The sequence below is a fragment of the Vicugna pacos genome, chromosome 9 (genome assembly GCF_048564905.1).
Source record: "Vicugna pacos chromosome 9, VicPac4, whole genome shotgun sequence".
NCBI classification, from domain to species: domain Eukaryota; kingdom Metazoa; phylum Chordata; class Mammalia; order Artiodactyla; family Camelidae; genus Vicugna; species Vicugna pacos.
This window is the reverse complement of record NC_132995.1, coordinates 36,153,366-36,172,316: the sequence shown is the minus strand read 5'-3', so window position 1 is coordinate 36,172,316 and position 18,951 is coordinate 36,153,366. Positions and strand designations below refer to the sequence as shown.

At 37.7% G+C, this 18,951-nt stretch overlaps 1 protein-coding gene across 1 annotated transcript in view; it reads left to right on the top strand.

The window, feature by feature from the left end:
- CDH8 (cadherin 8) overlaps positions 1 to 18,951 on the top strand; it is a 312,089-nt gene that overhangs the window by 249,103 nt on the left and 44,035 nt on the right. Inside the window, exon 10 of the mRNA XM_006211078.4 lies at positions 10,700 to 10,817. Within this exon, the coding sequence (XP_006211140.1) occupies positions 10,700 to 10,817 (118 nt within the window). The remainder of the gene's footprint in view (positions 1 to 10,699; positions 10,818 to 18,951) is intronic.

The window sequence follows — 18,951 nt, the reverse complement described above, 5'->3', positions numbered from 1 at the left end:
TGTTGTGTGTGTCCTCTGCACGATCTTATCCTCAAATGAATTTGTTTAGGCATGTTTATTAGAGTCCATATTTACATGAAGAAATCAGATCTTTGTTCAGCATAATTTTTGAACATATGGCTGACTGGTTGATATACAGGCAGTTGTTCAAATAACTCCTGAATTCCTTGTGGCAGTCAGAACTCATGTTTGATTCATTGCATCATTCCTAGGTCACTTTTAATGGCTCAAGTATCTCATTTTTGATGTCTCCAAAATCATATTTGTAATCCACACTTAATAGTGTTCACGTTCAGCTCAGATATACTTTCGATCATGTCTCGTAATACCACAAAAATGGATGACTCACTTTGAAATTAGAATATTCATTATCACACTCTCATGAAAAACAAATGTCAAAAAGTGAATTAGCACTAAATTCACAGTCATCTCAGTATTTTTCAACAATTAATGTCTGCTGTATAATGGCCTCAGAGAAAGGAGTACAAGTGATTTTGAAATATCTGGTTTTCTTGGAAGATACGGATTTAAGGCTAACCTCAAAGGGGATCAGCTGCCTGGGAGATGATGCAGCTGGAGATCTTTAGCAATAATCAAGCAAAAGCCATTTTTAAAAAAACCCAATCCGTAAAAACCTTCTGGACTGAGCAAGCTGCTGTAAGCAGGTTTTTAAATCATCTCACAAAATGAAAACCAGTATCGACATGAACATAGGAAACTCTACTGTGCTTGACTCTTTTCCACTGAATCGGACTCATTTAAACAAAGAGTCAAAAGAGAAAGAAAGAAGGGAGGCCACTTTCCTTTTCTCTAAACACAGACCTCTCGTTCATGATACATATGTGCTGAAACCAGCATAGGTTCACTTTGAAAGTAGGGTGAGAAATCCTGTCTGTCCCTGCCACCTTCTTATGATTCTGAAGTGGAAGATGCCATTTCCTTGAATTGGTTCCCTTAAGGGAGTAACAATCACCCATGATGGAGAGAAAGAGTTCATAGTCCATATCAGAAAAAGTCAACGTGAATCCCTTTTGATTAGAATCCTGTTAAATACTCTCTCCATTTCAAGATTACATGTTAATGTGGTATTTTCTGATGGCTAGTTACTCTTATTTAAAACATTTTCCCCACTAGTTATAGGTAAATTAGGTTAAAAGTTATAAGATGATGTATACCTTTAGTCCAGTAACGGCATGATACAGTCATCTACAGATTACTTGGCCCTCAGTTTAACAGGATAAGTACAAAGATTCTCTCTACTTACTCCTCCTTAGTGGTCAAAGCAAATTTAAGTGTATGGGCTGAGGATTTCACAATTAGAGAGCAAGATAAATGACTGAAAGTTCATGTGTCTAATAGGATGGTGGTTTTGGTCACTCAGTAAGTATTTATTGAACACAAACTACGTGCCAGGACTTGGCTAGGTACCAGGGATTCAGTGACAAACACCACCCTAAACATCAGTCTTCTTCCCTGGTAGACTTTTCTCTCTGGCAAACATATCATACAATTAGAGATGACAGAATTGCAAGAAAATATGTCAAATCCTCTGGGCAGAAAGGCTGAAGAGATGAGGGGAAATGAACTATCTTAATGAAAAGACTTCTTGAGCTAGGACACATTCCATCAGAGATAGGAAACATCTATCAAATGCTGAGAAGGAGTCAGCTTGGGATAAACCAGATTCTGTCTGAAGAGAATGGAAATCTGGCTGGACGGGTGGAGGAACAGGTAACAGCTCTTCCAGGAGAAACCAGTATCTTCCTTCACTACGCATGATACCACCACACTCAGAAGCAAACACAGAAGAGAAATAGAGAACGTCAGTGACCAGTGTTGGCCAGCGGGCCTTCCATAACTCTGTTCTACATCTTACCTCCTTAATAGGGTCTCCAGGATTTTATTTCAGATGCTTAACTCTTGCTTACCATACATATGGAATTAGGGCAATATAATACGGAATTAGGCAGTTCATTGACGCAGGACTGTACTGAAAATACTGCGTTTCTAGGTGTAAGTCAAGGTCTCCTGTTTAGTCTCAGAATACTTATTGTTTGAGAATTATTTAGGCAACAGACCACTTCAGCTCTTTTTCCTTGAGGAAGGAGCTTTCCCTGTCACTATAAATAAATCTAGTGGAGTATAATTTAAGCTTCATCACTATCTATAGAAGTTGAGATGTGCTATTTAGCATCAACTTAATTACGTCTGGGTTAAAAGCATACTTTGCTTTATCTCTCTTAATCCCTTCTCTCTGACCAAGACTGCAGCAGTATAAAGTCTGCTTATCACGGGAATATCACAGATCAGAAAAAACAGGTAATAGCCTCTATTTATAGATATGTATCTAGCCAATGTTTGGCATGTAATGGATGTTCACAAAATTTTAGAATCATGGTTTAATTTATTCCATTCAGCAGTGACAAATATTCCAATAATTAGTTTTTCAGATATTACCATGGAAACACTTTTTTTTCACAGACACACAGTGCACAAGTGAACCTCTTTAAATGAAAAATCATTTATTTATTGAACAATATTTATTGTGCATCTACAAGATGCTGAATATTATAATATGACCTAGGGAAACAATGTGAAAAGAACAAAAAAAGTGTTCTTTCCAATGGAACTGAATGAGGAAGAGGGGTAATAAAAAATGTAGGATGAATAAATAACATAATTTAAACTTTGAAAACAGCGTTGAAGGAAACATTAACACAGCTAGACAGAAGGGAACAAAGAAAAAGCAGAGATCTACTTTCTATAGTGTTGTTAGAGAACGGTACTTTTTAAATGGGTATCACTTAAGCTGAAACTGAAAAAAAATGAGAAAGGGTAGTCACACAAGAAATGGAATCAAGAGCCTTCTAGCCAACAGAATAAGCTTGTGCAAAGACCCTGAAGGGAGATAAACCTTGGTTTGTTTGAAAAATTGAAGACATCTATGGCTGAGAATAATAAGTGTAATAAGCAAGAATGAAATTGGAGTTTTATGTTTGAATAAAATCTAAACACACACAGACGCACGCACGCACAATTAAGCAGGAAGAGCACTGAGAAGGCTATAATTGCGAAAGATAATGGTAGCCTGACCTAAGGTGCTGGCAGTAGAGATGGAGAGAAGTGACTGGGGAGGCCGCACGCTTCCGTGAATGAAATAATGTATGCAGACATCTAACGTGCAATCAGCATCATTGTTCTGGGAGTTTGGTGTCGCAACATTTTATCGATATGGGAGCTGAGGTTGAAAAAGAGTAAGGGTCTTACCTAAGGGCATGAAAAGTGGGAAAGATGGGTTTCAAAGTCTGTTCTTGAAGGTACCCAAGTCCTTGAACTTTCTAGGAATTCACAATGCTTCCCAAGAAGCAGACTTTGACATTCCATTGCCTCTATGACACACTTTTCAGAAAAATAGTAATGATAATAAGATTCTGATCAAGAGTGAGCACTTTTGTAAAAAAAAAAAAATCAACTCCTGTGACCAATAAAATATTCTATTCAAAAGCATTCCATGGAAATTAAAGTGAAAGGAAACAAAGCTTAAAAAGAAAAGTAAAAATAATTATCGCTTGATAAACACCAGCAATGAATGGGTTTGCCACTGTATTTACATACTTTTTAGTTTCTGTTGGTCTTTTTCTAATACATGTGAAACAATGAAATGAAATTACAGCATTTTATAACATTCATGAAACAATAAATACAGAAGACTTAATCTTAACTTTTCTGCCAGAGGACATCTCTCAGGATGCACACACAAGAGAGAGACAGGAGTGGTTTTAGAACAGATGAAACTGATGGCCTCAACAAAATGTATAAAATGTGATTTTCATTTTACTTTGGGTGGAGTAAGGATATGGGAAATTAGTGGAATGCAAAAAACAGTATTTGAAGAAGTCATATGTAACAAAAACTTATTTCAAGAGAGTCATTCATAGAAGTATAACTTTTAGAGTACAATTTTGACAGAAGGGAAAAGCATAAGCGAAAAAATACAGTGGAAGGGTTTGAAACCAGCAGAATCTAAGTGTGAGTCACAGCCCCGGCATTTATGAGTTTTGTGACCTGGGGCTTTAACTTACGTGAAACTCTCATATTTTAGGAATATCTAGCTCAATAGCAAGTGCTCAATAAATAACTAATGATTAGTACTATATATTTTAACTGGTCTCATAGTTTGGAAAGCAAAATATACTTTAATAGTATTGTTTTGTTGTTTTTATTGCTGTGATTGTTACATGTTTATGAATTTTGATTTGGAGCAAAACACTATAAATAATCCCTAAACAGGTCAATATGAAAGAGGACAATCTATTCCCCTGTACTGGAGTAACGCCTCCTCTGATACTTTACAAGGGTTCTATTTGTCAAAGGTGAAGGAAGGGCTCGTACTTTATTCTTCCCCATGTGAATTTTTGGGCTAATAGACTTATTTCTTTCAAATACACAGGAATCAACTTACAGGAACTCACACAATCTAAATCTTTTTTGAAGTCATGCTTGCAGCCTCTTGTGTGATTCCAAATCCACACATTTTATGCTGGCCCCTCAACTAAATAGGATTGATAATCCTCAGAGAAAATGGCATAAAGGATTGTTTATGAATCTTGAGCTGTTACTGACTGATGAATCCTCTTCGTTTTGTTTTCAACCTACAAGTTAGTGAGTCAGAACTTAGGATGGAAGCATGGTGGGTACACGTGCATGCTTGTTTTCATTTGTTCGTAGAAGCCATGATGATGAGCATGTCTTTTTGAGAAAAGTAAAACTGAGACTAGACATTAGGAGGTTTTAGTTCTAAGCTTTGAGTTAGTGACGTAAATTGGGTAAGATCTGGTACCAAGAAGAGCTGATGAATTACTGAAAGGGCAGAGAAGGAAAAGGAATTAGTGCTAGAACCACCAAGCTATGCCAAGCTATGTAGACATAACGTGTTCAAAAGGAGGCTGAAGAAGTCTCCAAGCCTTTAAGACACATAGAGGGTTTTAGAGGATAGCATTTCTTAAAGTAAGTGCTGGAGAAACACTTTTAGGGGATAGCATGTCAATATACGCTATGGTTTGTGGTGTGTCCGTGTGTGTGTGCATGTTTTACCTGGTAAGGTGGGGAGCCACTGTATTAAACAGAGGTAAACAACATTATCTCTGTTGGTTTTGTTTAACCAAAAGATCCCCTTGCATTTATAAATACATACAAATCCCGAAAAGGCTGTATGGTCTTCACCATTTACCAAACATAGTTGATCAAAAAATCTTAAAAATTTCCTTCAGAGAAAACTATAAAACTAGTGGTACATGAAACCCAGCTGGAAAAATCTTGCTCCAGAAGTATAAACAATAGGATAGATATATTTTCAGCCCAGGAAATAATGCTTATATGATACGAAGAGGGCGTCAGGAGATATTCCTGTGAAGTTATAAACAGTGGAAAATGGAGAGGAGTTAAGATTAAAAAGGAAGTTGAGGCTTCTAAATTCTGTTAAAAACTGTGTATTTTTACCTTACCAGTGAGGTTTTCAAAGCAAAGCAGGTGATGGGAGTAATTTTTTAAAATACATTGATCATTTCAGAGGTACACAAAATACACGTGAAATATGCAGAGTCCAGCAAAAGAAAAGGGAAAATTCAGACACTTTATAAATACATCCTTCAAGAGTCCTTGCTTTGTACCATTTTATCTCAGCTTAGTTTCAGGAAAGGAAAGGGGAGTGAAAAAGAATGAAACCGAGGAATGCGCCCGAAGTTCTGTAGTGGGTCTAGGAAGGCGCACCCCCAGATGTCCACCCAGAGGCCTGAGGACTTCACTTACTGCCTGACAGAGCCATATGCAGTCTAATCTGCATCCTCTTGTTGTATTTTCAGTAGTTCAGACCTCTAAATATATGCTCTGAATAGCCACCTAATTCTTCTTTAAAACAAGGATATATTCATGCAGAGAAATGTGACGTGGGGAAACACTTTGGGCAGGAAAAGAAAAAGCCTGATTGCCATGCAAATTACACAAAAGTACCTAGGAACTGACCATTAAGTGGACACGAACAGTGCTTATTTTGAACTATATTATACAGTTTTAAAATCATTGCGTTATCGTGTGGGGTTTAATATAATTTATCAAATTCCCATATTTCCTCTTTTTTCAATCAGTCATCGTTGGTATAACCATCTCTCTGGTAGGCATAATTTCTGTTTTCAAAGACCGCTCTTTTAGGGAATGACTCTTGCCTATTTTGTTGCATTCTCTTCCGCTATGACACCGTTGATCTGATAAAAGCTATGGATTTTCCTCTCAGATAGGTGCATATATAACTAATGTCATACAGTTTTACTTTCATGTATCACCCTTTCCTTCCTCAAGGTGAACCTACTGCTCTAAGAAACAGAAGGAGGTATTTCAGAAACGTTAACCCTACTAACCAGAAATAAACTAGCAGTAATAGGCAAAAAAATGGAGAGGGAGACAAAAATGATGCTGTCCCTTCTGTAATGCCTTTGACATCCCCTCTTCTCATTTACTCCCTTTCCACCACCTTCAAAATCAAAAGGGAACCTTAATACTCATAAAGCAAAGTACACGGGTGGCAGGAGTAGACAAGGTCATCCTTAGGCACTCTCAAAATACTGGCGGTCTAAGACCCAGTTTAATCCAAGTACATGTGCAGAAGGTATGAATGTCAGTAAGACTTGGGGGCAACCTGACACAGCAGGGCAGGAGGATGCAGGGAGTTTGTTAACCAGTTCACCTGGGGTCAGATGTTAGATATAATGTCTTTGATGTGCTGGCGTTCGGTCTGATAAGTCTCTTAATACCTTCCTCTCAAGGTTATGTAAGATACTGGTGATGATACTAAAACATGCCTGACATGATTTATTTATTCATCCATTTATTCATTTAGACAAATACTTACTAAATAGCTACCATGTGCTAGACACTGTTCTAACAGTAGTGAGAGGGGGAAAAAAACCCCAACTCATCACCTAAGAACAAATCAATGAGTAATGCCTGCAGGAACTCATAGGGGATGTTCTAATAGAGTCCGTGAGAGTTTTAAGGTTGTTAACAGATCAGATAATCAGAAATGTGCGTGTTTGCTGGCTGCTCGCCTTTTAAAAAGTTGATAATGACAGTGAAACCCTGCTGCTATTAAATATTTTTGAGTTAGTATAAAAGTATAAAATAAAGTTTAATAAACTATTCTAAGAAAAACAATCTAACTTAGCTTTAGTGTTATTGATAAACTGAGTGGTTTGTCTAAAAACAGAGTCAAAATGATGATATGGCTCATAATTCTCAAAAAACTTTTTTTTTTCATGTGATGCTTTAGAAATGTCATTTGATTTCAAATCAGTAATTTCAAAAAATAGATCAGAGTCCACTCCCACTGAAATCCAAACATGTCCCCAAGATCATTTCCTTATGCCAACACCCCAGATATACTTTGTTTTTCTGATAGAGATGCATTTTAGCTTTCATTCCCATAAAATTAAGGACAGTAAATTACCAAACATTTGATTTTTCAGTAGCAACCTACCATCATTGGTAAAAAGGTCAATATTTAAACTACTAAACTATACATGTATTCCTAAAAATCTGTGTCCTCTCCAGAAATTTTTATATCATTTTCAAGAAACATTTGTCCAATTACTTAAAAATTAACTGATGTCAGAGTAGCTCGCAGTGGGGAATATGTGCAGTTTTCATTTGCCATCAACTCGGTTGTGAGTTGAAATAAAATCTGCTTGTGTGCAGGAGCACTTCCTTCAATAATTCTCTTCTTTGTCTTCTATTGTTTAAAGCCAAATGTGCTCGGATGTTACTACATCAATGGACATTTCAGCCTTTTTAATATGGGTAACTTTGTACATTTTAATAGCATAAAATCCTTCAAGTGATCTGCCAGGCATTTTAAGGTAAAAATGACCAGACAGTGGCCATCTGCATTAAAATGAAATGAAGTGTCAAAAATGGTTTAAACCAAAGTCTTAACCATAGCCAGTTCATGGGACATTTGGAAATTAATTTAGAAATTCACCATTTCATCACTTTTTCTCCCCCCAACACATCATGCACTGAGTTTGATGTCAGCTTGGCAATACAGACCCCCCTGGTGAATAATAACAAGGTACCTATGAACACCAGTTTTGTCCCTTGGTTCAAAAAAGTGGATTTCAGACTTAAGCGCGTGCATCAGAATCACTTAGACGATTGTTTAAAATGCAGATTTCTAGGCCCTGCCCCAAGCCTTTTTGTTTCAGTAGGCTCAAGAAGTTGCATGTCTAACAGAGTTCCTGGCCTAAATACATGGTGGGAAAAAATACTCATTGCAGGTGTAATGTTTAGGCTGTACTTCTGAGATGTGGTATGACAGGGAATTATACTCCTTGACTTCAGGTAAGCTACCTGATTGCATCTTTCGTTTTGGTTGTCGTGGCTTAACTTAACATGCAGGTGCATTCACCAGCATGTGTTGAGTCTTTTTCACGCAGATTACTTAGAAACAGTAGGAGCGGCGTTACTCACAGGGGTTCGAGCCCTTAAATACGCTTTGAGAATGCATTTTGTTACGAATGATTTCCTCCCTAGAACATCAGGAAATCCTCTCTCCATTTGCTCTTGCTCACACACTTCAGGAACTACTTCTTCAACAGGTACAGGTGGGAATAGAAGTCTTTTAAAACAAAATTGGGTAAAGGGAGAAGGGGATGCTCCGTGTGCTCACAAGTAACTGTTTCCCCCTCTGTTCATAACTGCCTGAAAGAAGGCTCTCGTCAACTTCGTCTGTTAAATATCTGTACATACAGGCTGACTGTGAGTCATCTGTGTTTCACGCTTTGCCCCTTGTACTTTAATACTTTTTTAATAAAACTGGAAGCCTAGGGACATCTCTGCACTTCAGTGTCAAGGCAAATACGCTGTTTAGATATAGTGAATACAACTGCATTCCCGACGAGTCTGATGGAGAAGAGGCCCTGTTTGCATAACATTAAAGTTGTTATGTTTATTAAGGTGCTATGTCATGAATACATGGTAGTGACCTTAATAAAAAAATAATGCATAGTGGTGAGAACTAATACTCACTGAACGTTTACTAGGAACCAGACACTGTATTAAGAGACTGACGTGGATTTACATTAAGAATGAAAATGACCCTACGAGAAAAGTATTATTTTTATTTAAAACTTAGGAATACGAGTAAACTGAGTTTCCGAAAGAGTACATGAAGTCCCTCCATGTCCTGCAGTGAGCAAAGGATGCGACTGTGACTTTTATGGAGGCAGCTTTATTTCAGAGTCCAGCACCTTAATGACTATCTCACTGTCTTAACCATGAGTTCTATTTTGTGCTATTTTTTGTTATACTGTTACTCAAGCAAAAGTACCACGATAGGACGTTTCACAAGGTCCCAAACCTACAAAGGAAGGATATGTTCCATTTAAAAAATGGAGAAATAGACATTGAGAGACATTATTTCATTTATGCCTCAAATAACCTTGATGCACTGCTTACCTTAGAGCATGTGCATCTGATACAGCACAAAACTTCACAGCTATTGACAATGTCCTTAAATTGTGGTTCTCCTCTTGTTTAGGTGATAAGTTACAAGGCAATGACACCCCTTTCTCAAAAAGAAGTAATTCATTTTTTCCTCCTTAGTGATATTGGCAAAGTTGAATGGGACATAATTGTTCAAACAGATAGAACCTAGAGGTATCATAATTACATTCTCTAAACTTCACAAAGCTGAGAGGATTTCCCTGTTAATTTTTTTATGGTACATCTGATATCATCTTGACTGTCATGCTTCATAGGCATTTTTTGGTAGAAATTCTGTTGTAGCTATTTACAGTAGTGGGGTAAGCTATAATTTTTTACTACATTAGCTGTTGCCCAGTGTTTCATATTGCAGTGATTAATATCAAAGAATCGTAAACATGAATTATTAAGCTAATTCTTTGACGTCCTAAGAAACATCTTAGCGCTAAGTTAATGCAGCTTTGCAAGTGAAATAAGCACATTCAACTGGCACCAATTCCAAGTATGTGTATCTATTCAAACAGTTCCCTGCACAGTGGTAGCTCTTCTCATCCCTGTAATTTATTCATCTCAGGATACACTCCAAAGCGTTGTTTGCATGTGTTATCCACTAGCTTTAAAAACAGTATTCATTACTGGGAGGGAACAGATGCAACTCTTCAGAAAGATTTGCTGCAGTGATGTTTGTGCCGAGGAACATTCTATTTGGCAAACGTTTGTAACCTAATGAGTGAAATGAGAGGAGCTGTGAGGATTCCAGAGTCAAGGCCTTTACCTCTAAGATCCTCCCAAGAGCCACACTGCAATCACTGTAACAATTCCAGGTTTCATTCCAGAAGCCCATAGATACTCAAATTGGAAAGAAACCTGCAATTGCCCAGTGGAATCTTCAAATACCCTTAAATTTACTATTTCAAGCCACAGATACCAAATGGGCACAAAAGTAACGACCTTAATTTTCATCAACAACTTTATCAAAGCTGAGGTTTTTAAAGTGATGAATGTTTCTCCTTATTCCTGGCACAAACCATCCATAAGAATTTAGAAAACTGAAAAAGATTCCTTGGACTGAAGTGTTGGTCCACTAAAGGAATGTCACTCAGCTTTTAAAGGCAGTGGGAGCCCTCTGATGTCATCAGAAATGCTGACGTCAAGTTTTATGTTACAGGTCATTCAAACAGTGAGTGCCATGGACAAAGATGACCCCAAAAACGGACATTATTTCTTATACAGTCTTCTTCCAGAAATGGTCAACAATCCGAATTTTACCATCAGGAAAAATGAAGGTAAATATGTTAGCACTGTAAAACAGAGTAGGCTATAAATTGGAAAATAGGATGTGATTTCATAATTTGACTGAAAACATCAGTAAAATAATTTTTTTTCACCCATGAGGCATTGAAACTTAGCTTTATCAGCCTAATGGCATGGTAATTACATCACTTCCTCTTTCCAATATTGAAACAATAGACAAGGAAATTGTGAATGTGGGCGTTAATTTTATCCCAGGGAATACCTCAGTCACCTTACTTAAAAAAACAAAAATGAACAGTAAGATTTAACCCCTGTGAAAGTTCCAGTAATTTTGAGATACTGAGACATCTGACAGAGGAGGAGTTGGCTTCTGCTTTGCAGCTGTTAAGTTTTAACTGAATGTTTACCAAGTCTGTAGGGAAAGTCTATTCTAATTTTGCCTGGTTTGTGGGTACACATTAGGGGTGTTTGTTTTAAGCCTGTACCAAACTTTGACGATAGCAATTAGATCAGAAAATCCTTCTTGAAGGACAAATATTTTGGAGCTAACATGAACTGATTTTCTTGTTAAGTCTTTTACTCATGGAGAGTATTTAATATATTTCATTATTTCTTGAGAACCAAGTTCGGATTAACCATCTTGCTTAACTATTGTCTATTACATATGAAGGTCATAGATCATTTTAAAAAGTCTATCATGTGTACATTTTTCTTTCATAAGCTGCTGTGTATTTAACAAGGATTTTTAGCTGTTTATTTGGGCTCAGATGTATTTAAGTCTTAGTTTCAGCTGTTTCAGAATGATGAGCAAAGTAAATGTATTGTCTGGGGCTGTCCTCTGGCTTTCCTATAGGCATTTGTTTAGATTTCTGAATGTTCTGTATAGAAGCCACACTCAGAAGAGTAAAATTTGGTTCATGACAACTGTTTGGATCATTTGCTCTGTTCCATTTCAGGGAGGTAGTAGATTTTGATAAAACTTGCTTTGTGAAGTAAAACAACATTTTATGGCTCTTGCTAAATATATTCTGGCCTCACCTCTAAACTTAATGCTAGTTAGCTCTTTGGGGATGCCTTGATAAAAATAGGTGCATCACGGAAAAGGAAAAGAGAAAGTTATACAGATATTACTCATTTAGTTGGCTTCCACTATTATAAAAACTAAGGAGACAAAATCTTGATCTTTCGCCTCAATAATGGAGGGACATGTGTTAGCCTCTCTAAATTAGGAGCTCTAATTCAGGTACATTGTTTTTTGGTTAATGCTGCCAAGATTTCTTTTTAGTGAAAGTCACATGACTATGTCTAAGATGAGAGCCCCGTTGGAAATCCCAAACTCAACTGGAAGTCTGCAGAAGTGTGGCCCATGCTTACTTTGATTATCAGCTGATAGGTATCAGTCATTATTTTTGCGTATCAAATGCCCTACATTTAAAAATTCTCTGTGAAGAAATGTTTTCCCATCCCGAAGGTTCTGAGCTCCTTGGTGCTTTCTGTGCGTTCTGCAGTTTTCAAGATATGCCTGTTGCAGGTACGGCCCATCAAAGGCACTGCAAAGACACGTGTTGGGTGAATGAGAGGTTGTTACGGGGCACCTACGAAAGTGTAGTTTTGTACTATATTTATTATGCACTAAATCCTTTAAAGACAAGATTTTAGTCCTGCAGTAAATGAATTTCAAGTGTTTTCTCTAATTTTTAGAATTTTACTTTGTAAAATAATAAGTTTATATACTGAGGAAACCTCTTTTTGCCTCATCACACATTTCAACAAAGCCTGTAATAGAGTATTTATAGGCATGTGGGTTATTTTGAAACTAGAAAATAGAAGTTTTGACTTACCTCACAGGTGTAGGGGGGTGTGTGTGTGTGTGTGTAATAACTGAGAAAAAAAGATGCCAGGCATTGCAAAATTACTTGAGACAGAGCACTCTCTGGGCCACAATTGTTTATTTAAAATTATGTATTGATTTATTTTGCAAAAGTACCATATAATTTATTATTCCAACTGGGACATTTTTTTTTTAAAGTGAAAGGGGTTGCTATTTATATTTATGCCTGGAAAAACCATAAACCAGGACTGTCTTGTGGAAACCAGGACATATGTTGACTATGATTTTGGATTTAGGATCCAAATATTCAACATCTCCATAGAATAAATCATGAACTCACAGGTCTTTAGAGTAGCTATGTCAAGTTTATAATCTGTTTCCCTCTTCCTAGGTCAGAAATTCATGAGTTTTATTCCATAGACCACTGCTTTTGTTGGCATCTGGGTAGTTTCTGTAAAAACAGGAAAAAAAAAAAAACGCCCAATTTTTCTTTTCTTAACGTGTAGAAACAAAGTACTGGAAAGAAGTAGTCAGATTTAAAATATTGGAGACATGTTGGTGAAGTAGGTAGATAAATAGAAAATGTGTGAGCCTGTTCGTTCCTTGTTAATGATGAGAGAAAACAAAACCACCAGAAAGTTTTCAAATACTAGATGTTATGTATTTTAAAACGATGGTATATTTTATATTTGAAACATGGAGAGAATCAAATGGTATAGTCCTATTTAGATGGAATTTGAAACGGTCAATAGCTGGTGTTTCTCCAACGAGTGCATCACGATTTGCAAGTCTCAGCCCATCAGATGAAGGTTAAGATTTTGAGAGAGTCAATGTATTCAAATCCGTAATTGAGGGACAGACGATCCGCCTTTTTAGTTGGCTCTTTGAGGGAGACGGTTTCCATGTTTGGCATTGTCTAAGGAACTTGCAGCGTGTCTTTGAACCCAGAATTACTGTGATCTTTCTCCTCTCTCATACAGATTGGTCCTTCTGCAGTTTTCAGCTGACTAATTCATAACCAAAAACAAAATGAAATAGAAATTAACTGTCCCTTGTCTCCTACACAGCTGAGTGATTTCACAAATAATTCTCTTTCTGAATATATGAGAATAATATTTCTGCCAGAATAGGAAAGCCACCTTCAATACAGATAAAGGTGAAAGCAAAGGTCAACAATGTGACGTCATTCTCATCACATGCACACACTGAACCACCAGAGCACCTTGAGTCTTCTCAATTACACAGCCCAGATATCGGTTTCTCCATCTTCCTGTTGGGTGAATTTATAAACAAAAGGAATTTGACTGACCATATTTTAGGAAGCTACTCAACAATTAAATATAACAAGTCAAGGAAGATAAATGGACCTTTTCCAGATACAGAAATATCTTGCATGCAGGAAACTTAAGGTCTGCAGAAACCTGGTCTTCTCTATCCTGCACACCATAGTTAAAAGGCTTAATTGCAATTGCCAGAAAGCAGGCTGGAGAAATGGGAGTCTTCCTGTTTTACACTGAACTATTTGAATCACATGTGTAGAGAAATGAGAATAAACATAAAACTTCGCTCCCTAAAGAGGGCTTGTGGGAAGGAAACAAGTAGACAGGAGAGCTGGCCTCATTTACAGCTTGATTAGGTGTAAGCAATGACAGCAGGGGAACACGAGTACCTGACGACCTGTTTTTTTTCTCTTCCTGCTGACTTTTTTTTTTTTTTTTACACAAAAGTCTATTGGTAAGAACCTCACTCTAAAGGCATGCTTGTGATAATGAGTGATAATTATTATTATTGTGATCATTTGAATCTTGTAGATGCTGACTAGGGCTTTGACATAAGTGTGCCTTGGGTTATCTCAGTGTCCATGATGCGGTTACCTGTTTAGAGTATAATTCATGTTTGGTGTTGTGGGGTTTCCATCTCAGCTGAATGGCCAACTTCAATCACTGTGTGTTTCACGTCTTTTTATCCTCTAGAAGCATCCCTTGTGAGAACACTGACTACAGGAAGTTATTTTAAGCCTCAGTTTCCTCATCTGTAATACTAGGACGACACTAGCGGTCCACCCCGTAGGTGTGCTGTGATGGGTGTGAGCAACCGAGGGCTCAGACAGCTCTTAGCACGATGTCTGGCACATAGGAAAAAACTCATCAGTAGGGGAACAAGATCCTATTTATGTGAATCCATCAATTCCTACATTTCCATGCCGTGTTCTCTCTCTTCTGGCTTATTGTTCTCAACCAGGTCTCTCTACAGCTTTAACTCTGCTGATTTTTGAACTTTGTACAGTAATTCTGAAAGTGGCCTCAGTAGTCGTGAAAACCCTGACCCTCACTAGTAGGCAAAGCAGTGTACTGCAGCCTAAAGGGTGTTACCACAGAGACAGAAAAGGGATAGATTTAGAGGAGGAGAAGATAGGGGAATAATAATATTTACCAGCCACAAAATAAAATAGTTGGGATTCCTGATCTGGTTTTAAATATGCAGACTGTCTTTTCTTTCTCCTTTGCCAAAATGAAACGCAGCTTTCTCCACACAGAAGGAGATGACTCTGTGTCCAATGGACATTGTTGACATGACCCTCCATTCTGGCGTATCAAGTTGTTTTAAATCACCCACAACCTCCCAGCACACACTCTGGGAATCATTTTGCATAAGTTGGAAAATTAAAGACAGCCTTCCTTCGCTCTTCTGAATGTCAGCTTATCTCAGACTCCCCTTGTCACAAAACTAAAATTCACTGTTTGACAGTGGAAGTGGATTTCCCTCATTCTGAGTCAGCCAGAGCTGACCCTCTGTCTTCCATCGTTTCTCCAGCTGAATCCTCATGCACGCCCTGCCTGTATTCAGAATACAGGTTTTGAGGCAAACAGAGTCCTTCTCTCCTCCACCTTAGAACAGCTCTGCCTGATCTGGGCTGAAGTGGGCATGAAACCCCTTCCTGTTAATCCACACAGCAAAGAGGACCACCTTGGTAGGCCCATTGTCCTCTTTCTGGCCACAGTGAGCCTCTATAAGTTCTTCCATTATACCAAGCTGCTTTGAAACAGAGGACTTGTCTGAATAGCATCTCTTTCCTCAAGCGGCCTTTACAAAAGCCGCCATCCCTCAGCTGCAGCAGCTTCATGATGGCTGGGTTTCTCTGGCAACCAGACCTAAGCAGCGAGTGACAACTGTGTGCTTGCGTGAGTGCGATAATGAATACTTGCACCTGTGTGTCTCCACTATGGCAACCCTGCCTACCCTGCCCACACAGTGGGCTCCTGCACAGCCCCAACCATCGACAAGAGGTCTTTTTCATATATAAGGTGTTCGCTTTTACCCATACGAAGCATGGTGTTTTTCCTCAGTGTTGAATCATGAAAGGTAGTGCTCAATTTGCATGAAACAGAAGGGCCAACTGGGATTCCGAATCTGCAGAATAGCATTATGCATACATGATCCAAAAAGGCTTCTGCTTCAGTAATTCATAATTTATTGTTTATGCTTCCAGCAATGTTTCGTTGATAAAAAGCCATTTATGTTTCATTTTGTCGTCTAAACTGTAATTAAGGACGATGTACAAGCTAAGAAAAATAGATAACAGATCTGTACTTGCACTTTCCAAGTTAAGTGTAACTATATAGTTTGGTTCAGAAAACTTGGTTTTCTCTGCTTAAGTAGTTTTCAGAAAATTCTTCTTTTTTGTATAGTCTCTGTATCATTTTTGCATGTTTGTTTTTCTTTTTAAAATCAAAATACAGGAATACCTTCAAAAGTTAAGAATTCCCTTTGCAAAAATTAAAAATCCTAAAAATATTGCTCTGGTCAGATATAGCATGGCACAGTATCTTTTCAGTGTATATTTTGGAAGACAATTTAGTTCTGAGATTACTGACTCCTGCAGATATAATTTAGACACGTTGCACATGCTTGTATGTGTAGCTGTCCATATGCTATTCAAAGTTATGAACAGAGCTTTGCTATCAATTTGCTAGCAATCACTTCTGATCCTTATAGAGAATTCTAATTCTGAAGATTTTTGAAAGAGAAAAACCAAGAGATAAATTGGCACATGGTTAGTTATCTTGAAGTTATCTTAGTTATCTTATAGGCAGGCATAGAAACTTTTTTTTTTTGAGAATTTTGCTTTCTGAGATGTTTATTTCAAAAGAAAAATAAAACAATAAAAGGATCACTTGAACATCAGGGGGATTATAAACAACTACTCAGGGAAATGTTTTTTCTTTATCAAATCTCGTTTGGACCACTTTGTTGTGTGTGCCATTAAAGAATAATGTTATTTACTGATTTATCATCTATTTGCAAACATCAAAATAGGCCTTGGGATTTTGTGGGTGCCAAATAAACATGAGTGCCCTTTGGTAAGCACAACCAGATATTAAAATTGAATGTGGAAACAAAACGAGCTGTCAGTCTATGCAAATTCTCCTTTTCTACAAAAGTATTACATGTAGTTGACAGTCATTTCATCTCCTTCAGCACAGAAGTTTGCATTTTGAATTAATTTGAGCACTTTATAGACACAGCATTGGGCATATGTGACATTCCATCGAGGGATGTGACCCGAATAACACACACCATGGGCTTTGGATCCTTCAGTTTGTTCAAGTGTATAGAGAAGGCAGAGAAATAATTTGGACACAGTAGAAGGGACACACGCATAGATAAACATTTAAAAAGTTGACTTGGGATGAATTAGAATGAATGATAAAAGAGAGCCCCTGTGGAATATGGAATAGCATAGACTTCCTGGTTAAGAACATTTCGTTTTGAACCCTAGCTCTTCTGAATACGAACTGGGAGAACTTGCATGAATCACTGAACACCCTTAAGCCTTTATCTATAAAATGAAAATAATTACCCCTATGTTGTTTTGAATAAAAAAATATTACTTTAAGTAAAATACAATTAGAATGTGGTAAGTTTAGTGTCTGGTAAACAGGAGGCATTCATTAAATATTAGTTTCCTTCCCCTCTTTCTCTCCTCCTTCTACAGATTTCTGAGCCCCCTGAATCTCTTTCATTCACCCAGTGCAACAAAGATTATTAAAAAGGAACCCAAAGTAAGGACTTGGGTGATAACTAATGATATCTTGTTTAGCTGCTCCATACCTGAAAGGCCAATGATTGAATGTATCAGTGAACACTGGCCATGAGTAAAACAGGGGGGAAGGAGAAATGAGAAGAGTATTCGGGTAACTTAAGTTCTTTGAAGATAACCCTCATTATCATAATACAATCCATGGATAACTCTAAAAAGGACCTAAAAGTTGTAGGTTTCCACAGGACTGGGTCTTCTGTCTCTTGATCCAGTTGCGTTCAGCTCTCCATGTTCAGGCAGATGGGATATTTGAGGGTTGATGGAATGATAGAATTTTTGAACTAGGAGCACCGTGGTAAACAGCCAGATTATGAAGACAGTAGATTCTAGATACACAGACTCCAAATGTATTTTTTAAAAGCCAGTGGCAGTGTGCTTTAAAAAAGGCAATGATGATAGATGTCTATCTCCCCAACTTCATCTTCCGTCACTCCCTCCCTTCTACATTGTTCTGATTTGATACATCCTTTAGGCTGAACATGCAGAACCAATGATGCCCTTCATATCAACTCTCCTTTGCTTCTGTCTGGAATATATGCCTTCTGCTCCCTCTAGTTTCCATCTAGCTAATTTCTAGTCTTTCATAAAATCCCATGTTCCTCTCATCTGTGGACAGAGCCCGGGAGTACTTGACAGTGGCTGTGGAGTTTGCTTTGCTTTTCTCTGCAAGACGGTGTGGTAACCACTAAGGCAGACACGAGCACCCGTCTTGAGTCAAGGGGTTTCTCCTCCACAGTCCTCTGAGGTAATTAGTAACGGAGCATATCTTCATTCACACACATATTCATTCAACACCTATCTATGTAATGTTTGCTACGTGCCAGGCACTACCCTGGGAATTGGAAATAAAGCAGTGAATAAAATAGACACTGTTTTTGTCCTCCTTTACAGAGCAGTTTCGTTCTCCTTAGGACTCAGTCTTAAACTAATTTGAATTCTCAGAGAGGAAGGCTATAATTTAACATGGCTTTTTGTCATATGGTGGAGAAATTCACAGGCTAGCCTGCAAAATGCTGTGTTTTGTGGAGGAATGATCACACATTCTAACTTCTATAGTGTCCTAAATAAAGTTCCCTCTTAAATCTTACCCAACTTGCAAAACGTATTCTACATAAAGAGTTAGGTTTCCTTGTATTCCATCTCTCCCATCTTTAAAAGCATTTGGCTGATCAGGGCGGTGACAGACATCTGTAGTCATGAACAGACAACACTCCCTGTGAGTTTCAGATTGCTG